The sequence below is a fragment of the Lepidochelys olivacea genome (assembly GCF_965140295.1).
Source record: "Lepidochelys olivacea isolate rLepOli2 genome assembly, chromosome: 3".
NCBI classification, from domain to species: Eukaryota; Metazoa; Chordata; order Testudines; family Cheloniidae; genus Lepidochelys; species Lepidochelys olivacea.
The window spans coordinates 207,301,013-207,324,814 of NC_140413.1; the positions used below are offsets into that span (position 1 = coordinate 207,301,013).

General features: G+C 45.5%; 1 protein-coding gene across 3 annotated transcripts in view; it reads left to right on the plus strand.

The window, feature by feature from the left end:
- Positions 1–6,710, plus strand: part of KIZ (kizuna centrosomal protein) — a 99,764-nt gene extending 93,054 nt beyond the window's left edge. For all 3 annotated transcript variants that reach the window (XM_084623835.1, XM_084623837.1, XM_084623836.1), the window contains 2 exons: positions 2,716–2,756; positions 6,437–6,710. In XM_084623835.1, the coding sequence (XP_084479961.1) occupies positions 2,716–2,756; positions 6,437–6,540 (145 nt within the window). In that variant the 3' untranslated portion in view covers positions 6,541–6,710. The remainder of the gene's footprint in view (positions 1–2,715; positions 2,757–6,436) is intronic.
- The last annotated feature ends 17,092 nt before the right edge of the window (positions 6,711–23,802 follow it).

Genomic DNA, 23,802 nt, shown 5'->3' on the forward strand with positions numbered 1-23,802 from the left:
CGCTCTTCTGATGCCTATTTCAGTAGCCATGTCCCTTGCTGTCCATCCTCTGTTCTACCACATCAAGGCCAAGATCCTGATATGCTGCTGCTGCTCTGTGCCATGTTGCTGGTGGTTTCTGGTCCTAAAGTCAGTGCAATCAGCCATGGGAGAATCATCCCAGTGGGGAGAGATCCTTTGGTGTTTAGAGCCACGTGAGTGACTCAGACACTACTCCTCTCTCTTCTGCTACCATAGAAGGGGGCCAAGATCCTGTGATCGTGGCTTCCCTATAGCCCTGATCATCCCTGGCTACCATATCGTCCCCTTGAGGCCGTTGACAGAAAGCATAACATAGTGCTGGTTTCATGCTGCTTTAAGTTCTGGAAGGGGACCACTGAAACCCAGCTAGCCCAAAATTTGGGGAAAGTAAAGGCCAATTTTCCATCCACACAACTGAGCTGTGCAGTGTGATCCTCCGGCATACTCAAGGATGTGGGTCCAGGTGATCGGTTCTGTCTTGTATGTATTTGGGGCTGGGCCAGACAAAAGAAGCCAGGCACAGAGGTATCCTGAACTCCCTACCCTGGTGGAATAATAATCAACCCTCACTTATTGGTAATGGAAGATGAAGAAGCAGACTGACTGTAAACAGCAGCTATCAACTGATGATTTTGCTTTGCTGAAATACATGAAAGATTAAATGGTTCTCGCACAGTCGGTCACAGGAGCCACTTCACTCAACAACAGCTGGCAACTGATTCTATCCCAGGGAAAAAACGATGCTGCAACCAGAACAGCATCTCCTGAAATCCATTTCTGGAGCCTGAATCTGTAAGGTGTCGAGTGCCTCCTTGAGATATGCCGCGGACTGTCAACTCCTAAACTAAATGTTGAGTTGAGGGTGCTCAGCACCTTGCAGGACTGAGCCCTCAGCCCCAGATTCAGCCCCTTTTCAGCAATGTGTGCAGACCACTTAAAGTAAAAGGGACTTGAGCATGTGCTTAAAGTTAGGCACATCTTTTAAGTTCATTGCCAGAGGAATGGGGATGGCCATCAGCGTAAGTGCTTTGTTGAACTGGAGCTGAGGTTGTAAAGTTGAATGTCTAATGAACCTCACCTTGAGGGCAAAATGTGGTACTGTTTGCTTTGTGTGTGCAAGAGTTTTTTAAATTCATGACTAAGGGTCTCTAATGGATTTCGTTTGAATGGTGTAAAATGGTAAGATTTATACTGTAAGATTAATAAATTAAAATAATTTGCTTCAACAAGATGTATTGACTGTTTGGTAATGAAACAGGTTTTTAACATTTGTAATATACAACATATATATGAATGTAAACTCTTCAGTTTAATATTTTGGTTGAACTTTAACTGAGACATTTTTAGTGAGGACAGTTAGCGTATTGTAGACTTAGGATTTTTGCCCATGTTCAACAGAAATATAAAATAACCTATTACACAACACAACATATTTCTTTTACTTAAAAGGGTAAAACACGTTATCGCTGGAGTGTAATTAAACTGCTCTCTTGCTTGTCAGTTAAGTTTATCTTTTCAGTTGTTCGTTAGTAGATTGTAGTAAATGTAGCCCATGTCCTTGAGCCCTTACTCACTAGTGGGATTATTTGCTTGAGTGAGAATTTGCAGTGTCAGCCTCTGTAATTAAACAGAGAAATGTGTAAAATAGTTAAAAAAAAAAATGTAAAGGAATATTCAGAGATTATTTGTACAAATGTTTTGACATTTAGGATCTTTCACTGACTTTCCTGTGATAGTTATTAGAATATTTCTTTTAAACCCTTGGCTTTAAATCATTCTTTTTAGGATTTCTCTCTCTCTCTCTCTCTTTTTTAATGGAATACAACAGGTGTATAAAATCTCAACTTAATTGATATAAGAATAAGTCCTGTTTTAACTGTCGCGAGGGTTTCAAATTGACATCTGTTTATATTTCAACAGTTTGAACAGCCATATCACAAATATCTCCTATTCAACCTTCCTTATGAAAACCAACTGAAAAGCTATTTTTTAGTGTTTATCACAGGATTGTTAATATAACCGTTAATTCTCTTACATCATTGCCCCCTACATGATTATTTCACAGCACCAACACAATACACATGCTGCACACAAAAGATCAAAATGATTCCAGCTTGTTTGAGAAAGTGAAAAGGGTTTGTGATGCTCTAGACACAAGATCAGTCATTTAACAGAACAGAATTGCAACTGCATATGCATCAAGGTAGATCAAAGGCGGCTGAAAGGCTGCTCATTTACATAGGGACATGGGTGATGCTATGGGAACCCAGTAGCTAAGTTCTAAGAACAGTTTTGGAAATAAGGAAATTTGGTGGGGATTGTTTTTGTTTGATTGTTTTTTTTCTTTACCGTCATGTATTTTTAAAAGTGTAAAGGTTCCGTGCACAGCAAGGACATTCAGGGCCAAATCCTCAGCTGGGTAAATCAGTGTTGATTTCAATGGAGCTATTCTGGTTTACTCCAGTTGATGATCTAGCCCTGAATGTCATTGCTGTGCATGAAACTTTACCATCCTGTGTTCTAAAATGCCTTGAAACCTTTATTTTTGTTTTTTTAATCCAAAAAAATAGAGATGCAGTTATAGAACTTAAAAAATTTACTATCTTAACTTGGATAGAAGATTTGACTTGATTCCTAAACTTTTAATGCTGTTTTACCATCTTCTGAATATGTAAATATCACTTTGTTTTGCAGGAACACAAGCAAAAGGAGAATAACCACTATAAAATCCAAAGGTGAGAAACAAATATTATGCTATTTAGAAACGTCTTTCTCAGTGTAATGTATATTGTATATGCAAGCCAAAGTAATGAATCTGCACCATGGATAAGGGGGGACATGATAAAACTATATAAATTGATCAATAATATTGAGAAGGTGGATCAGGAGCTTCTGTCTACCCTGTCTCATAACATAGGAACCAGAGTATCAGGGGGTAGCTGTGTTAGTCTGTATCCAAAAAAACGAGGAGGAGTCTGGTGGCACCTTAAAGACTAACAGATTTATTTGGGCATAAGCTTTTGTGGGTAAAAAACCACTTCTTCCAATGCAACCAGAGGAGATTCAATGAAATTGAAAGGTGGCAACTTCAAAACCAGTAAAAAGAAATAATTTCTAATATAATGCATAATTAAGCTGTGAAACTCTTTGCCACAGGATGTGGCTGAGGCCAAAAACTTGGCAAGATTCAGTAAGGATTGGACATTTATATGGATAACAAGAATGTCCTGAGTTATAAAAGTTAATGCTAACAAAAAGTTAATGCTAACAAATTTTAAAGGAGTATTAAACCTCCTGTATCGGGGTGTACGTCAATCACAGATCTTTTACCCTGAACAGACCTGGACTGCTCCCAGCTTCTGGCAGCAGGGCTGTTTTGGATGCAGTCTAAGACTCCACTGAACATGCCCAAGTCCCTGCCCTGGAACCAGATTGAGGATCAGGAAGATCCCAGACTTTGTACTGCTCTCGAGGGTTGCATTTCAGCAACAAAATAAAACAATCCGTTTCCATGTGCCAGCTCACAACTGAACACGTAAATCCGATGTAGAATTGCCAGCAATGTATTGAGCTATTTCCGTAGCTGTGTGCACAAATGTATGTGCGCAATGGTGCATCTTTGCATGTGCAAGTGAGCTTCCTTTTTATAGACGCGTTGCACAATGAATGCCTTATTCTCCTCTAATGTCAGTTGTGCACCAACATAATTCCACTGCCTTCGGTTGAGTTACCCCAATTTGCCCTGCTGTAAATGAAAGGAGTTTCGGGACCTGAGTGTTTTGCATCTGGAGTCCACCTTTACTGGCCCTCTAGTCCCTAACCACAGAGAACATATTTTGGAATGGGCCATCTGTGCTGTGATGGGGATGCTGTTGACGAATCCTGATTTGAAGAGTGCTGAAGACTCCCATCACCGTGCTAGGCTGGTGACTCCCCCGCAATGGAGCGGAAAGGCCGCGAGTGCCAGTTTGTGGAGTTTAGGCTAGGGAAGCTGGGTGATTTGCCCCCATTGTGGCACCCACAGTTGAAGAGGTGAAGCGTCAGACCCCTAAGCCGCTGGAGTCAGGGGTCTATGAGGAAGGGAATAGCCTGCAGGAATTGTGGGCAGTAGGTGGTTTGTATTTTTGATTATTGCCCAAAGCACTAAGAGCTCTGAGGCCTTTTTAATAGAATGAATGAGTTAAAGTAAAAGTATGTGGAGGCCATTTTCCTTTTCCCTGCTCCCGTTGCCCCGGGCAATATGGCTGCTGAGATCAAGCAGCCGCCACCAGAAGCCCATCTGGAGTGGAGGATTGCACAAGAGAGAGGGTCAAGCTGAAATGTTACTGCACACACTGGCTGTGCTAACTTGTGCCACTTTACACACAAGGCTGGAAGGGGAAGAACCTGGTGGAGCATGGATGAACCCCCATGGGGCTCCTGCAGAGGGGCTTCTGTGCAACTGGGAAGAGGAGGAGGAATGTGCCATGGAGGTAGCAGCCTCATGTCCATGTTTCTCCTCCCCCAGCTGGTTTCTCCTGCTGTAAGCTGTCTCCTATGCTTGCAGAAGTAGACAGGAGCTTTTAACGCTATATTAAGACATTTGCCAAAGTCAGTAGGGCCAGAATTTGTCCCATCTTCTCCTCCTAGCTTTTTGTAAAGTCCATGTCGCTTTCCTGTTTATCGTTTTAAAAACAAAATGCTTCCATGCTCTTTTCCTATTAAAAATATTCACAGCAGCAGCCAGACCTGCATTCATGAGCAACCCTCCTATAACATGCCGGCACAGACAAATGTTAGGGGGGAAAGGTTATTACATGGCATTCGTTAGAATGAAAGATAATGAGTTAAAATTATTAAACAAAGAGTTGACAAGTCCCCAGCTTGAACCAAATCTTTGTCAGCATTTCTCCAGCATTTCCCCTTTTCCTGTATTTTTCCCCCCACATTTTTAAACTTGCAGTAATGCTCACGTTTTTCTCTTTAGCACTGAAATGAGTGAATTCACTTCAGAATTAAAATGCTCCTCTCGCTATTATTTTATGTAAATTTCTTGCTACACTTGCTAATTCCCAAAATCATCTGTGTTTAAATTGTTTCTCTGGTATATTTCTATTTGATCCTGCAGGAAAATGGTGGTACTTTATTTGTGACATCACTGCCATTTCCATGCCAGCTCTGTGATGTCAGTGTGATGGTGACTTCACTTCAGGGTCGAGTAGATAGAGAAAGTGGAGTGTAACAGACAAAGCTCCTATTCAGTCAGACTGCAGATGTCAAGTAAATTGCTTTGAGTGGAAATATTTTATCAAACTACCTTGCGCAACAATGAAGTGGGACTTTCTAAATCAGCGTGCAGTATTTGTGCACAACAATCCAATTAACAAATAACAAGCCTTGTAAGCTACACAGTGTGTTGGAAATTCATACCTAAGAGTATAATACCAACTGTACCTATATAATGAGCCTAATACAGTGATGGGTTCTAAATTAGCAGTTACCACCCAAGAAGGAGATCTTGGAGTCACCATGGATAGTTCTCTGAAAATTTCCGCTCTATACCCAGCAGTGGTCAAAGAGTCTAATGGTATGTTAGGAACTGTTAGGAAAGGGATAAAAAGTACAACAGAAAATATCTGAATGACACTATATAAAATCCATGGTACGCCCACATCTTGAATACTGCTTGCAGTTCTGGTTGCCCCATCTCAGAAAGGATACAGTGGAACTAGAAAAGGTTCTGAGAAGAACAACAAAGATGATCAAGGTTCTGAAACAGCTTCCATATGAGGAGAAACTAAAATGATTAGGGCTGGTCAACTTAAAAAAGAGACAGCTAAGGGGGGGGGGGGAAATACGATAGAGGTCAAGATAAAATCATGAATGGTGTGGAGAAAGTGAATAGGAAAGTGTTATTTACTCTTTCACACAATACAAAAACCAGGGGTCAGCCAATGAAATTAATAGGCAGCAGGTTTAATACAAACAAGAGGAAGGACTTGGTCACACAACATGCAACTGACTGTGGAACCTATACTTTTGGCATCACAACATCCCATGGCAATAACCGAGTTCAAACGAGAACTAGATAAGTTCATGGAAGATAAGTCCATCAGTGGCATCCCCTGCTCGGGGGGTGAGACCTAGACCTAGACCTAGAAGCTGGGAGTGGATCACTCCAAAATTGCCCTGTTCTGTGCACTCTCCCTCATGCGCTGGTACAGGCCAATGTCACAGACCGGATACTGGGCAAGATGGACTATAGTCTGATCCAGGATGACAGCTCTTACGTTCTTATGAGTTACATAGCATTTCTGAAAAGCTGTTGTCTGTCCTAATTCTGATCTGCTGCGTGAAAGCTTTCTATAGTGTGTGTGAATACATGGTTGCATAAAAACATTTTGATTTATTATTTGCTTTAATTTTTTTCTCCTAGCTTTCTGGGGTGAGTCTGATGACAGCAACTCAGAAATTGAAGCCGCTTTGCGTCCACAAACCCATGATACATATGCCGATGAATTTGATGACTTCTATGACTAACGTATTTAACACGTGCTTAGGCGGGAAAATGTAAGCTGTATTCTCTTGCAGAAACTGCAGTTTTATTCTGTGTGTTTGGGTCCGTATTTCTGCAATGTATCTAATATCTTGTTTGTTTGGCCATATAAATGTTGAACAAATAATGTTCCATGTCTCTCTTTGCTTGCATACATGTGTTTTTATTAAATACATTTTAAGAAATATTTTGAATTCAGACAGATCTCTTTAAAGTTGTCCATACTTTTTAAACAAAAATCAGCTGATGAGAATGTGTGTGTCAGTGGTTGGCTGTTCCCCACGGATGGAAGGAAGGTGATGGTATCTCTTTAACTATCTGTGTGCTATTATCATCAGACTCAGTTCTAGTCCCTATTATTATTCCGGATGTTTTGGACTTGTTTTTGAGGTAACATTTTTTGTGGGGGTTGGGAGTTGGATCAGTCTGTGTTCTGTCACATCTCTTCCTCTGACTGTGGGTCAGAGCCAGTTCGCCGTCAGCATCTCTCCCAGCCCACATCTATGACTTCCCTGCTGGCCCACAATGCAAGGCACTGTGCAAATACATAGAGTAAGATATGATCCCCTTGTTAAAAAGAATATTCACAAGAGAGTTTGACACACATTAGGAGGGTGGGAGGACAATGGGCACGGTAAAATAAAAACGAATGTGAGATAACTCACACTAATTACAAAATGTAGCGGATTCTGTCCCGGTCATGGATTTTTAAAACCTGTTTATAAGCTACTTTTTAAAAAAAGGCAAGAAGAGATTGCTGGAGAGGTCAGATGGAGGGGAGGGGAGAGGAAAGGAAAGGAGTTGGCAGAGGATGAATAGGTAGGAAAGAGAGAGGGTGGAGCGGAAGGGTAGAGTGGTGCGCTGGGACAGGGACGGGCAAGAGGAGGGGGAGGGAAGGGTGGAGATAAAGATTAGTTTGAAGACTGGGGGCAGCGTGGTGAGGTAGGAGGGAACGTATGATCTCGGTAAGAAACATGTTCAATACAGCAGTAAAATCACCCAATGGTGGAGAATGGGACCCTGTGGTTAGTGGATGGGGGTTGTAATGGCCTACCTCTCCTTGGTTTCTTCCAAAAGCTGACCTCAACCAGAGAGAGAGAGTTGGGAGATGGTGCAATTTCCATCAAAGATGGAGAGCTGGGTCCGATCTGCCCATCACTGGGGGAGGGGGAGGATTTGATCCTTGTTCTGTATTTGCCAAGAAAACAGTATCCTAGTGACTGAATCAAGCCTCTCTTATTCAGGAAAGTTACAATCCATACAGCATGTTTCTGGGACTATATTACCTAGAACTTGCTTTTGCAAATTCTTGTTGCAGTCCTGAATGCAAAAAACATTTTTTTCTGATGATTTTACATATTTTAACATTAAAAGAGTAAAGAGCAAATTGTGCTTAAAAAGCATTCTCAACGGGTGTGCGTACGCTTTGCAGGGCAGGCAGTCTGTTTGATCTTTACCTTATTCTGAGACAGTTCAAGAAGAAGAAATGCATATGTACATTTCTAAAATAGCAGATTTCTAAATAGAATGGCATTTCATTGTGGCAAACCTTTGAATTTCTGTTTCCACTTGCTTTGTAAAATTCAGGCTGCCATAGTTATGTGGCCATCCCAGTAATTGGATGACTCCAGAAGCTTCATGCATTTTTAATTTTCTTCTTGAATTCCTTTTATCTGAAACTGTTAATTAAACATGAGATTTTTCTAAGAAAGAAACTCAAACTCAAATTAAAGAATCTGTCCATAAACATGATAGGTTCAGAAAGAAGAAGCACGCCTCCAGTTAAACTCTGCTGAAAAGCAGTTCTGCATATTTGAACTTACTAGCTTCCAGTAGCCCAGTTGTTGTTTAGGGTCAGTCCACTCAAAAACAATCAAAGAAAAAATTCCTAGTGCTTTGACTTGAATAGTACAAAACAGCTTTGGTCAGAAATCTGCCATAAAAGGTCTTGGGCAAAGAGTGAAAAATATTTACAATGTTTTTAAAAAAGCAGGTTGACTTTTGAAAAGAAACTCAGACCTTATATAGAGTTATGATTTTAAGTGTGATGTTAGCACATGTTGGCTAACACCTGGTAACTAACATGTTTGAAAAGTCTAACGTAGACAAAGGACACTGCCTTTAAAATGCACTAAACGGGTTGAGTCACTCCCTCCACGCTCACACCCAGGGTTTGAGTTTGATTTGACCAGTTTAGCATGTATTAATAGCCCTGGGGCCAATCTTCAACTGGTGTAAATAATCATGGTTCCATTGCTGGAGCTAGGTTGGTTTACACCAGTTTAGGATCTGACACAGTGTACCTCCCCTATGCTAGGCTTTTCAAGAGTGTTACAATGTGCTCACATCACATCTTTAAATCCTACTCCAGCCAAATTCTTAGGGTGTGAGTCTGAACTGGCAGCGGTGCAGTGAGGTTAGCGCAATGTCAGTTTGCCAGCGCGTGGCATTTTATCACAAGTCTTGCAATATTTGGTGGGTTTTTTTTTTTAAAGCCCCAGCTCCTGAAATCAAGATTCACAGCTACTTAGCTTGTAATCTCTTTAGGGCAGGGACTGTCCTTGTTCTTCTAGGTTTGTACAGCACCTAGCGCACAGGGTCTTTGTCCATGATTATGCTAATACAAACAATAATAATATCAGAAGAATCTCCTCTTCCATTTAAAAAAAACAGAAAGTTTCTGGTCCCCAGGGTGGCAGAGAAAAGCTGGAAAAGGGGACATGAATGCAGCCGAAAGGCTCGGAAACTAGAAGGCAAAAAAGAACCCTACGTGTATTATTTGGCTTACAAACCATGACTTTTTTTTTATCTCATGATGTTTTTAGGGCCTGATGCATGATGACTGAAGGCCTGCAGCTGGCAAGGATGCAATATCTCAATACAAACTCTTCCCTAGTCTATAATCAATTTATAAATAGAGGGTGGATCACTTGATGACCTGTTCTGTTCATTCCCTCTGGGGCACCTGGCATTGGCCACTGTCAGAAGACAAGATATTGTGCTAGATGGACCTTTGGTCTGACCCAGTATGGCCGTTCTTATGTTCTTATTTGAACCCTCTTTATACCAGGCCACTGATAAGTGTTGTGAGCTGCTTGAGCTGTCTGAGAAGGGGATAAATAAAGAATGTACTAGAAATCCAAGTGTGAACTGGCAATGCAGTGAGCAGTGCTGGTTGGGGAGGAGGTGTACTCAGGACTCAATCCTCTCACCAGCCTCCACAACTGGTGGTTCTTTGGAATCTCCAGCACTTAAAATTGCCTTCCCTGGTGAATTCCCCGCACCGCGGCTTAGGCTGGGGATCAATAAGGACAAGGATATGTAGTTTCCACCTCCTTGCACCAGATTGGTTGAGTCTGGCCCAGTCCCTGCAGAAGTTGCCTCTGTTTTCCAGCAGCTGGAGGGCTCTCATTAAAGAACTGTTGGAGGCTTTAAACCAGCAACCCTAAAATGCCAGGCTGGATAGCAGATTCAAAGCTCTGCCACTTAAGCCATCTATCGTGGACATGAGACTGGAAAATCTGTGCGCTTGTCTGCAGCACGCAGGGGGAAAAACAAGGGAAAGGGTGGTGATGGAGACCCAGAGAATTATTTTAAAAACAGCCCATGGACTGTGGGAAAATCAGTGAATCAAACAGCTTGAGAACTATGCAAAAGCTTCTGAATGATCAGAAGTTTCGGGGATGAAAGATGCTAACACAGCGGGTGGTGATTATACAAAAGGAAACCCCTGCTCTGCCCCATCTGGATATTAAGGATAATCCTGTATGTCTCAAAGCTTGCTACCATCTTCCAGCAAGAAGCCTACATCCAGAGGTCCTGTAATTCTCACTCTCGCTGCTTCTCAGGGTAGGGAACAGACAACACTTTATTAGTATTTCCTGAGCTGAGCGCTACATATCAGCCCATTGGCTGCAGTGGGCTTTGGCTCAGGACCCAGATGAGAAGAATACCGACTGTAGTAATGTAAAAGAGTCTCCTGAGGTTTGTCTCCCAGAGGGTGGGAAAACCTGACCATGCCCAGTCACTTGCTCTGGGAGGCTTCTGCACAGGCCCTAGTTCCTTACTTCTTGCACAGGGTCCTTACCGCTTGGGGGCCTGCTTCTGTCTTTGGGAGTTCACTGCACTCCCCGTAGGGTCAGGGTGAAGATCTCCTGGATGGGAGTTTCTCCTGTGGCTCCAGGAGTCACTCCAGCAGTCTCCAGCTTGGCAATTCTGCTCCTTCCCCCACCAGCTGAAGAGCTTGTCTAAGAAGACAAGAAGGTATATGAAGTGGGTGGGGAAATGGCCAAAGCACACGCTCTTGACAAACCAGGAACAGTTAACACCTGCCGAGATTTGGCTGAACACTTCATTTTGAGGCTACTGAAAAAATAATGGACCTATGACGAAGTCCACCTTGAGTTTCCTACCTATGCAGTGGAATCAATTCAAAAATATTACTAGAAAGAAGAAACTCCATGGTATTGCACCTGTCCAGTACAAAAGAGTTGAATCCATGAACATCTCCAGTGCTGCAGTGAAGAAGATGCTGTCTCATACTTGCGCACAGAATGACTTCACTGCACACCTTACAGGAAAAATGCTCCAGCGTGTAAAGAATTGCATAGCACAATGAAGCTGCTGCCTTACACTGTTCAGTGGAATTTCTTCATCGTTCCCATGAGGAGGCTGACACTAAAATTATCTTGCATGCCATCAGTGTCACAGGGAGAGGTACTACTAAGCTCTAGATTTGGCCCAAGACACAGACATTCTAGTGCTTGCTGTGAGATGCTACCCAAGGCTTCCACCAGATTGTTTTTGTTCCTGCTGCTGAGGAACAATCACTGTCTGTTCCTCTGAGATGTGTCCCTATCACCCGAGACATTAAAAGACACCGCACTGCCAGGGTTCCATGCCTTTTCAAGGATGTGACGCTACTGGAAAGACCAAAGTCTCTTACTGGCAGGCACTTGATGCAGTCTCTGAAGACCCTCTCCGCACTCTGAAGGCGCTCACAATGGCTCAGACCATCACTGATGAGATCATAAATGCACTGGCGGTGTTCATATGCTGAGTTTACCATTTGAAGACCAACATTATGACACTTGCAGAGCTACATCAGTGGATGTTTTCCAAGAAGCAGACAAATGGAGAAAACCAGCCACTGTCAAGGGGTGCATTTATACCGGCTATCAAGGGGGCAAATTGTCAAACAGTGGATTGGCTTTGGGATGACTGAGCACATCCTATCCTATCAGGCATGGATGGGTCTTGGAGGATGGACTGATCACACCAGTTGTGTGAAACACCATGCACTTCTTAATCAACCTCCAGCTAATCAAATGGTTGTGTGCAAAGACCAGATGCTCACCAGCTCACAGATGTTTGGCCAGCAGCCTGCCCGGTATGGAGATGTGCAGGTGCAGCGTAGATGAGGATCAATGTGACAACGCATCTAACAGTGACCCAAGACAGAGAAAACACTGATGATGAATTTGATGAATAAATGTATCAGTCCTACACAGCAACGACAACTTCCCTAGTGTTAGCCAAGATCAATGTCTTTTTGAGGTAAGCAATACATCACTATGCTAAAGTAAAATTTTAAAAAATGTTGATTTTTTTAAAAAACCTTTTCTTGACTGTATAGATCTACATCATTATTCTGGGTTTGTCATGCTTGGTGCCACAGTGTCTGTGGGGAAAAAGGCCTTTTGAATGAAACTCAACTCGACCCATTTCTGACGCTGCTATGTTGTCAAAATCTCCACCAACCGGAGGACCTGGAGGAGGGAGCCAGGAGAGGGAGTGGGGAGTGAGTCCCTCCCGCCACACATAAGTGGGTGACACCATTGAAATGATGAGTGTGTCGATTTTTATAGATCAAAGGACACCTTCCTCACCTTTCGATCAGTACCTTGCCCACGAAATGAGATTGGCTACTAGTCCGGGAGCATAATGTAATACATTTGAAATGTCGGGCAGGATGAAGGGGCAGTGTGGGGAAGAAGGTGCAAAGAGGTTTATGCTAATTGCAGATGAGGCAGAGTGGAGGTGGCGGAGGATCTCACAATAGGAGGTGAATGATGAGATCATCACTGTGGCTCTGACCCCTTTACACTGAGCAAAAGGCCCCGAGTAACAGAAAAGGACTCTAAATCCAGTGAGGGCAGAATTTCCCCAGGATGGGCACTGGGGAAGACAGCCTTCCACGGACGCATCAGGGAGGGGATACAGGCTCATATGCCTGCCCAAATTTGCGGGTTGGCTTGTACTGAGCATGCTCAGTAACATCTGCTGAAGCCTAGGGTGACCACATGTCCCGTTTAGGCCGTGACAGTCCCTTTTTTAAGCCCTCTCCTGGCTTTTTTTGGCCAAAGTAGGCATTTGTCCTGTTTGCTCTTGCCAGCTGATGATCCTTGGGCTAGCCCCAGGTGGTGTCCGGTTTCCCCTTTTGGGAAATATGGTCATCCTACTGAAGCCACTGCCCTCACTCTGCCCCGCCCTGCCCCCCTGAATCAGTAGGTATGGGTCAGCTCTGCTTACAGTTCTGGTGTAGGGGGCGTGCATGCTGGGGCTAGAGCTTCTAGCACTGCAGAGAATGCAGGCAGTGCTTTGGCCCATAGACAGGCTTTGTACTATAGACAAGCCCCCCAGAGCTGTCTAAATTACACTGGGGGCTGCTGACCTTATCTTTCCCCCCTAGGCAGCACTATGTCAGCAGGAGAGTTGCTCCCGCCTCTCGCGGAAGTACATCTCTGCATTGGAGCGTCTTCACTTCAGTGCTACAGCGGCGCAGCTGCATCAGAGCAGCTGCGCCGGTACCCCATTTCAAGTGTAGACCTGCCCTCAGGCCCTGAATCTCCATACCATGTCACCCAGCTGTTAGATTACCAGTAAAAACAACACCCGTGTTTTCCCCTTCCAGCCTGGGTTCAGTAGAACCTTTACATGACACCGTTTGGTGAACTAGAATGCAAATACCAGACCCCTGGACCTCTATAGCCCTGATCCCAACTGGCATCAATAGGTTCTTGGGTCACAGGTCTCCCTGGTCTCTGCCCCATGCCACAACTGTACCCCTTCTTGGGATGGGAGTGGCAGGGGCCATCAACACAAGAGCCAGCTCCTGGGCTGGTTGTGAGGCCCATCACCACTGGGCACACTGGACCTCCTTTCTCTCACAGCCCTCGCTTCCTGCCTCCAAGCAGGCTGGGGTGTGCTCTGCAGGAGAGAGGATCCAGCCACTCCACACCTTTGTGGGTGTGGAAGCCTTTTCTGACACCATCCCAGCAGAACCACTGTGCCCCATACAAATACAGAGTCCTCCGCTAGGGTAGTCAACTTCTGGACGACAGACTGTATATAGGCAACTCTTTTCTAAATGGATAGAAGTAACCTTTTGACCAAATTTTCCAAACACAGGTAGGCACTGTCCTACAAAAGTGTCCATGGGCTAATTTTACCCAGGCAAACCAGCACAAAAATCCGGTAATTGCACAGGCAAAGGAGTTATACACACAAATCCAGTAATTGCACTGAAAGTCTGATGCTCTAATGCAGCTTTTTGTGAGCAGGCCGGGTATACATCCTTTTTTGCAAACACACCTGTTGTGGGTGCCTTTAAAATTTGGTCTTAAACCATTAAAACCTAGACAGTGATTAAATGTCTGGACAAGATGTTTCTGTAGTGGCATAGTAATTTCTCCAAAAATAATTTAGCAATGTCATTTAGTCGTGTATAAGCTGCAGCAATCTATTATACTTTTTTGTATAGTACTTTCCCTTAGATGAGTGGCATACAGCTTTAAATCTGTTATGGCTGTAAAGATTGCAATCCTACTGTCCATCAGCATCATCTGTCATAATCTTTGGGTTGCCAGTATGACAGCTGTGAAAGTGTAGACTAAAGATGACTGGCAGAATGTTTTACATCTAATGAGTTTGGGCACAATAATAGTATCATAAATAATTCTCTAGAGGAACTCGGCTCTCACTTGAATTCCAAAAGTGAGATATTGCCTTATCAGGATCTCACAGAGCCATCTGTCATCAAATATTAGTCTTTTTGTCAATGACTGACCTGGACTGAGAGAATGGAAAACACCTAAGTGTGGAAGTGAATGCACTGCCTCATTCAGAGAGATTTAAAATGAAGTTACATCCCGGAATCAGTGATTTCAAGGTGATTCTGAAAGTGCTAAAAACTACAAAACTCCGCCAAACCACGTTGTGTCAGATCTCCACTGCAGAATGCTAATGAGACTGTCGCCAGATGAGTTTCGGTCTGACGTTCCCTGGAAATTATTTAGCAGCAAAATCTTTGGGTCGCATTGTTTGCTGGCACCTTTTTAATAGATTTGCTATGGTGCATAAAAATTAATAACTACAGCTTAAGGACAGTGTAAAACCAATGTAGCGAGGAAGTATGAGCCAGTAGCTAGAGGACTAAAGTCTTTGGTTCAAATGTTTGCTCTGCTACAGACTTCCGACGTGACCTGGGGCAAGTCACTCAAGCCCAGATCCTCAACGGTCTTTCAATGGGAATTAGTCTCCTGAAGATCTCTAAGGATCTTGGCCTTAGCCTCACTGTGTCTCAGGGCAAGTCTACACTTAAAACGCTGCTGCAACGCAGCTACTCCTACGCTCCCGGCAGTGTAGTTAATCCACCTCCACGAGAGGAGGTAGCTATGGCAACAGGAGAACCCCTCCCATCAACATAGCGCTGTCTACACCAGGGGCTAGGTCAGTGTAACTGCGTCGCTTGGGCGGGGGTGTGGATTTTTCATGCACTCTCCACCCTCCCCCAAGTGATATAGTTATACCGATGTAAGCTTGTAGCATTGGCTTGGCCTCAGTTCCCATCTGTAAAATGGAGTAATATTACTTCCCTACTTCACAGGGGGGTCGTGAGAAAAAAATATATTAAAGATTAAGATATACTCAGATATTAGGGTAATGGCAACCATATAAATACCTTAGCTAGATAAGTACGTTCATCTTGTTGCTTTTGTTCACAAACTATTCTATATTTTATTGAGGGAAAAAATTGTCATTCAAAAGGCCTGTTCGTAGCAGCATATGTTTCATTTTGTTCCTCAGCTGGTGTAATTCAATATGGTGCTACTGAAGTCAAGAGCGCTACACCAGTTTACACCAACTGAGAGATCTGGCCCAAGTGGAAACCAATTAGACCACCTAGTGAGGAAAAAGGAAGGGGGGGAGAGAGGATAGGATTAAGCTAATTTGTTCTATGTGATAAGTACACTAATTTCTAGGAGTAGTAGCGCTCCAATAACATGCTTCAGTGAGGGTACATTTTTGAAGGAACAGAGGCCTATTTTTACCTCACACAACAGATGTTGTACCAATCTGAGCTTACTGAGAAACCTATTCAAGTCACAGATTTTAAAACAGAGATATACTCATACATGGTTTAATATCATAGCTAACTGAAGCTATGAATAATGAGAAGTACAAGATGGGGTTAATTTGTTTTACTGTAAATACCTACAGTTCTTTCCTTCCCGCTCTCCCTTCAATCAGTGTAGATGACTCAATACCCAGTACTGAGATTATTTTTATTAACGTTTCCCCAGAACTCTTTCTTACATCCTCACCACTGTCATTGCCCTAATTGTAACCCTTCTGCCCATCAGAGTTGGCAGCAACAAGGGCCGGGTTCAATATCTAGGGGATCCATTCCAATAACACAGTGCAAACCGGCTCGAGCCCCCACCCAGTGACCTGGGACAAATATATACCACCCCCGCTGGGCGCCTCCAAGAGGCAATACTTCCCCTCTCGCAAGCACATAGTCTGAGTGTAGCAAAAAGCCTTTTAATAACAGAGAGAAACAATGTGGCATTATGTTGGGGAAACACCACCAACAGGATTCATAACACAACCCATGAGCAAAAAAAACCCACCCCAAGCAAATTGGGGCATGCCCCTTTCCCTTTGGTTCTTGAGTCCAGCAACCCCAAATCACCCAAAGTCCCAAAAGTCCAATGACCCAAAAGTCTCTGTCCCTGGTCAGGGCAGCCCCAGAGTTTGAAAGTTTATCTGTGGAGCTTTACCTCCCAACCTGGGTGGAGATGGGACAGGGGTAAGAGGCACCTTACATGATCTGAAGCTGACTGCCCCACAGCTCCATAGGCCTCTGCTCTGCCAGCCACCCCACGAACTCCTTCGCTCCGCTCCGCTCCGTGGCCCACAAGCAGCTCCCGCCGTCCCACAAACTGCTCCACCAGCCTGTCCACCAGGCACTCCAGCCGTCCGGCAAACTGCTCCACAATAGATCTTCAGGCTCCCCCGCTACTTAACACAACGCTCAGTGATTTCAGCTCTTAGTCCGTTCAGCTCTTTGGTGAATTCAGCTTGTAGTAGGGGAGCCTCAGTGCTGGTGCACCATTAGCCCAAAGTGAGCTCAGCAGCCTGTAACTAGACTCCTAATGAAATCAAAATTAGCTCTGATATTCCACAGTGGAGCGAGGAGGAAGTGCAATTAGCACGCAAGGCCCTCACCAAGGGGCCCATGCCACCAAGTGTTAATACTTGTCCCCAGCCTCTCTCAATTTACAGAGTTTTGGAACCCATGACCCTTGCCTAGCGAGTGCCCCTTAGTTGATGGTGAGTCCCTCCATCATAACAAAGGGCCAAGTACAGTTCCAAGCACAGTTCCCATAATCAGGGTAATAACAATTTATTCTTCCTGCCCCAATAACAGAGACACTGGGGATCCCACAGCAGCCAAAGTGACCATTTGGGCAGCTATGGCCTCATTCTAGGCGGGGTGGGTGTGCCTATGCAAATGAGATCGGCCCCTGAAGTTCTTTTCCACGACTTGCCACACCTCACCACCAGATGTCAGGGTGGAGCTCATCCTGACACTGCTTACATCCTCCCCCCCAGCCGAGAATTTGTCGTCCCAACAAATCACACTCCCTTTACACCAACTCATTGGTTTCCTCCAAAGGGCCTCAGGAAGCCCACTTTAGCTTCCACAAGCCTGTGTGCTAAATGTATTGGCTCCTCACTAGTCACCCCAGGTCCATCATAAGTTAACCGTTTCACTGGTCTTATCACCCTGTCTCCTCTATTGAGAATCTCTGTTGCCGAGGTAGGGGGAACATCCTCCTGCGTGACAGATGGAGAGGCTTCCCTGGAGGGTCCCTCAGCTACTGGTGTAGGCCCCTGCACTCCCAGCTCTAACGCTGGAGGGTCCAAGGTGCCCAGGACATCCTCTACCTGTGTGTCTCCATTGTCCAGTAACCTGTGTGTGTCATCACAGGGGGGTCTCATCAGCAGCACCGGGGTGTCAGAAAGGGGCCTAAATAATTGCGCCATGGGGTTTAGGGCGGAAGAGGGAAAACTCTCGTTTGGTTCAGCTGATCAAGACTGAAATCTTGTCTCCATCCCAGGATACACCAGGGTTGTGTCTTCCTCCTCAGACTCACTCTCAGATGTGCAGAATAGGGGTAAGTTAGCTGCACGGGGCCCGCTGTCTGTGTTGGATGGCGGCTTTGGTCTAGCACCTCTGTTCTGCCCGGCTGCCCTGTCGTGGCCCATCTCATAAGGGGTGCTTACCAATTCCCCCACAGGGAGCAAAAGGTTTCTATGCACCGTCTTTATTTGCCCTGGACCGTCTTCGGGTTTGATCTTGTAGACTGGCAGATCTCCCAGCTTTTCCATCACCAGGTAAGGTATTGCCTTCCATCTGTCAGATATCTTGTGTTTGCCAGCAATACCCAAATTTCGCAGCAGGACTCTGTTCCCCGGCTGGAGCTCCTGCGAACGCACTCTAGCATCATATCGATGTTTGTTGCGGTCTGCGTTCTTCCGAGCCGCAGCGGTAGCTAAGCGATAAGCATCCCGCAGCTTTTCTCTTAGTTGGGATACATATTGCTGATGAGTTTCATAGCTATCTCCATCCTCTGATACACCAAAGCACAAGTCTATGGGTAATCTTGGTTCTCGCCCAAATATCAAGAGATATGGGGTGACTCCTCTAGCATCATTCTTTGTGGCATTGTAGGCATGCACCAGAAATGCGACATGCTGGCTCCAGGTTACCTTCTGCTCTGGTCGCAAAGTTCCCAACATATCTAATAGGGTTCGGTTGAACCTCTCTGGCTGAGGATCACCTTGGGGGTGATAAGGCGTTGTCCTAGACTTTTTAATTCCTGCTATCTTCAGCACCTCCTTCAGAAGGTGACTCTCAAAATCCCGCCCCGATCAGAGTGTATCCGAGCCGGGAATCCATAGACTGAGAAATATTTGTCCCACAATACTCGAGCGACGGTGGTGGCCCTCTGATCACGTGTGGGATATGCCTGTGCATACCGTGTAAAATGGTCAGTCACTACTAGAATGTTCACAACATTCCTCTTGTCTACCTCTACAGACAAGAAATCAATGCATACCAATTCCAAAGGTTTGTTGCTGGTGATGTTCTTGAGATATGCAGCCCTCGTGGGCAGAGTTTTCCTTTGAACACATCGAGCGCAAGTCTCACATTTCCTGCGAACATGTTCAGCCATTTGGGGCCAATAGAACCTACTACGAATAAATTCCAGGGTCCTCTCCATCCCTAAATGCCCAAAGTCATCATGCAGGGCCCTCATGGCCAGGGCTCTGTACTTTTTTGGCAGTACTAGTTGTGCTCGTTGTTTTTGTAAAAGGTCAGTGGTCATCCGGTGTAGCACTCCCTGAATCAGTTTTAGTTTGGTTCATTCTCTCAATAGTAGTTAACCCTCCAGGTTAGGTGGGACAACCGCAGCTGGGCTTCGCCCCTCCCTTTTGGCAAGTAGTGTATCACGAATGTCAATATCTTGTCGCTGGGCTTCTTGCCAGTCAGCTGCATTGAGCATGGGCAAAGGAGATTGGTCCAATGCAATATAGTTCACTGAAGCAGAAGGCATGCATTCAGGGGGCAGGCCCAAAGCTTCCGCAGCACATCCCTGAAGGCTCTCACGGGCCTCTGGCTCTCAGCGACTCACACTGCAAATAGCTCTCACTCCATCTGTGGGTATCACAGCACCTGCTGACGCCTGGACAATGCATCTGCATCTACATTGTTTTCTCCCTGATCAGTACTGAATGCTGAACTCATAGCTAGCCAAGGCGGCCACCCATCTCTGCCCTGTAGCATCCAGCTTAGCACTTGTTAACACATAAGTCAGTAGACTGTTGTCTATCCATACAAGTAGTCTCGAAATTTCTCAGTGATGGCCCATTTCAAGGCCAAAAATTCCAGCTTGTGGGTGGGATAGCGAGTTTCACTATCAGACAATCCTCGGCTGGCAAAGGCTACAGGTTTACATTTGCCTTCCACTTCCTAGTACAGGACTGCTCCCAGACCCTCCAAACTGCTCCACGTCCCACCAGCAGCTCCCGCCATCCTACGAACTGCTCCACCAGCCTGTCCACAAGGCACTCCAGCCGTCCGGCAAACTGCTCCACAATAGATCTTCAGGCTCCCCCACTACTTAACACAACGCTCAGTGATTTCAGCTCTTAGTCAGTTCAGCTCTTTGGTGAATTCAGCTTGTAGTAGGGGAGCCTCAGTGCTGGTGCACTGTTAGCCCAAAGTGAGCTCAGCAGCCTGTAACTAGACTTCTAATGAAATCAAAATTAGCTCTGATATTCCACAGTGGAGCGAGGAGGAAGTGCAATTAGCATGTAAGGCCCTCACCCAGGGGACCCATGCCACCAAATATTAATACTTGTCCCCAGCCTCTCTCAAGTCACAGAGTTTTGGAACCCATGACCCTTGCCTAGCGAGTGCCACTTAGTTGATGGTGAGTCCCTCCATCATAACAAAAGGCCAAGTACAGTTCCAAGCACAGTTCCCATAATCCGGGTAATAACAATTTATTCTTCCTGCCCCAATAACAGAGACACTGGGGATCCCACAGCAGCCAAAGTGACCATTTGGGCAGCTATGGCCTCATTCTAGGCGGGGTGGGTGTGCCTATGCAAATGAGATCGGCCCCTGAAGTTCTTTTCCACGACTTGCCACACCTCACCACCAGATGTCAGGGTGGAGCTCATCCTGACACTGCTTACATCATGAAGTCGGTATATTGTCACAAAGTCATGGTAGAGTACAAAATCTTGATCACGTTAATTCCATTTAATATCTGAAGATTTAATTCAGTTTCAACATCCTCAAATGGCTGATTTTAGTTTTATTTGCTTATGTAATGTACAAATGATGTGACAAGGTATGTTTTTTATTGCTGCTCCTTCTATTTGTCACAAATTGTGCCTTCCAATTTTCCAGTTTGTGCTTCTGTGGAAGTTGCACCAGCTCAGTTATGTACTTTCAACGCTCTATAATCATTATGACTTTTCTTAAAGACTGCTGCTGTTGCTCGCTTTGTGAATCACCACAAGAGGCAACATTTCCGTAAATCCGTTCTGAAGGGGAAAAATACCCTCTCCTCTTACATTTCAGACCTGTTTCCTTACTGTGTGCACCCATATCCTTTCTGTGGAACAGGGGGAAAAAATCTTAAAAAGTCTTGGTAGCAACACCTTGCTGAATTTTCTTTATACAACTGTTTTCTGGATGAAATGTGTCATATAGCGAGAGCCAGAGGAGAATTTTTTTACATAGTTTGTAGTTAATCGAATAATGCATTTGGAAATTATACTTAAGGCAAGATTGCCAATTACCAAGGTGCACTAAGGAAGGGGCAGTGCGATGCAATGCCCCAGGAGTCAGAATTGGGTTCTTGGTCCCCACTTTGCTGTCTATTGGTTTTATACTGCTGCCCATCAGCACACTGTCTGATTGTCTTCCACATAAATCAAGAGTCCTAATGGACTTCATGGAGTCTCTGAACTTCTTTTTCAGGGTAAAAATTCTGCTTGGGGTAAGGTTTTTTATTTTGTGTTTGCTTGGGGTGGTGGTGTAGGGATTTAGGAATAGAAGAGGGTGAAAGTATTGTGGTTGCTTCAGAGGGTAAGTAATCTGCTATTGATCTATACCAGTGGGTCCTGTTGGGTTCCAGGAAGGAATTTCCCCCCAGGTCAGCTTGGCAGTGACTAGGGATTTTTTGCCTTCTGCTGCATTGTGTAGATGTGGGTCATGCGCTGCTACTTACAATAAGAAAAGGAGGACTTGTGGCACCTTAGAGACTAACCAATTTATTAGAGCATAAGCTTTCGTGAGCTACAGCTCACTTCCTCACGAAAGCTTATGCTCTAATAAATTGGTTAGTCTCTAAGGTGCCACAAGTCCTCCTTTTCTTTTTGCGAATACAGACTAACACGGCTGTTACTCTGAAACCTGCTACTTACAATGAAGGTGTTCTGCATGGAGAAAAAAAAGCAGTGCCTTACGCTCGTTTACTCCCCTCCACCAGTATGCAGAGTAAGCAACAATCCTGACCTTAAAAGATAATGTTCTTTTCAGGTTTCAAGAAGTCTTCTTTCTTCTTTGTAAACTCACATCCTCTAAACAAGCTTGTTCTGAAAATCCTTCTGATTGATTTTACACAATTTATTTCTTTAGTTAAATTTATAAAATGATGCCCATACTTATAATTATTACTAATAGGAAATCATAATTCCAATCATAGATCCCAAGATCTGGGCACTTCCACAAAAATTAAAATTCACCATAACCAATAAAGCAATTCTTCCTGAAAGTTGATCAAATGGTTATGGATAGATTGTAAAACAGACAAGGTGGGTGTGGTGGTATCTTTTATCAGATCAACTTCTGTTGTTGAGAGAAACAAGCTTTTGAGTCACTCAGAGCTCTTCTTCAGGTCTGGGAAAGGTATTCTGAGCATCTCAGCTAAAAGCAAGATGGAACAGTGACTCACTAATCCTCCCTTTTGTCCTATCACTGTAGGGGTGCTAATGGGCCACTCTACCTTGTATTGTACCTTATGTCTATACTGGCAACTGAACAACAAAACTTTTGTCTTTCAGAGGTGTTAAGAAACATCCGCCCGCCCCCCAGAAGACAAAAGTTTTGTCGACAACAACCGCCAGTGTGAACAGCGCTTTCTTGGCAGGAAGGCCACTCATTGGGGGGTGGAAGTTTTTTGTCAGCAGGAGAGCTGGCAAACAGTGGCTACACTGTGCACCTTCTTGCAGCCCGGCTGTAGCAACACACCTGGGTCGTTAAAGCTGCACAGTGTAGACATAGCCTCAGAAAAGGGGGTGAGTACTTCTGCAACACAGCCGATTCCGCTTGTGGCCTGCGCTGAGATGTACAAACTCCATGTGAGTCAGAAAAGGGTTAATGGCCTGCTGGGGGCCCAATCAGCCCAGCCCCATGACACCCAGGAGTAGGTGCCAGGCTTCAAGAGAGGAGCTAAAAGCAAAGAGGGCCGTGTCGTGGGTGGGTTGGTGGGTGGCTGGGGTCAGGAGCTGAAGAAGAGTGCTGTCCAGCCGCCCCTTCCTGAGGGAAGGTAGGCCTAGGGCGACCATCTTGGCTGGTTGCCACGGCGTGCCTCAGCGTGGCGTGCGTCCAAGAGGGGTGGGAGCCTTTGTTGTCTTGGTCTGCTGTAGCCTGGGGAAAGGTGAAGAGGTGGGGGCGGGGTTGCTTTTGTGTTTGTTGGGGTTTTAAGTCCCCTGGAAAGGCGGGGGGGGGGGGGGGGAGGGACTTTTAGCAGACTTGGGGCCTGGTCTGTACCACAAACTTAGGCTGAGCAAGGTGAGTGTGTGTGAAATTCCTGCTACGGGGGGGGGTGTCCTCAAGCAGCCCTGGGGTCGCCCCGGCTGGAGCCCTTCTGCCACCGCAACGGTGTCATGTCACATATGGCAGCTGCCCCGGTGGGCCGCCGGGGGGGTGCTTCTTATGTTGCTGCCCTGTCACGACTGGCTGCCTTGCTGGGCCGGGGTAGCGGCCGGGGGCAGCAGGGGCCACTTGTATCCCCTCTGCCCCTCGCGGTGGCTCTGTCGGGTAGAGCCTCCTGCCCATCCAGCTCCGCCCTGCCCGACCCCCCGTCGCCGGCAGCGGCTCTCTCATGCCCACCTGAGGGCACCGGCTTCAGCAGATGCCACCGAGCATGCTCAGTCCCTGCGAGCACGCGCAGGAGCAGCGCGGCGGCCCGTCCTGTCAGGCCGTTGCGAACGGGCTAAAGGGGGCGGGCGGGCCCACAACAGGCGACGTAGGCTGGCGGCCCTTGGCGCCTCCTGCAGGCTCAGGCCTGCGTGTGGCCGCGGGAGCCGTGCGTGGGAAGGACCAGGGCTGGCCCCGCCTCTAGCCCCTCTGAGGTGGTGGGGGGGGGAGAGAG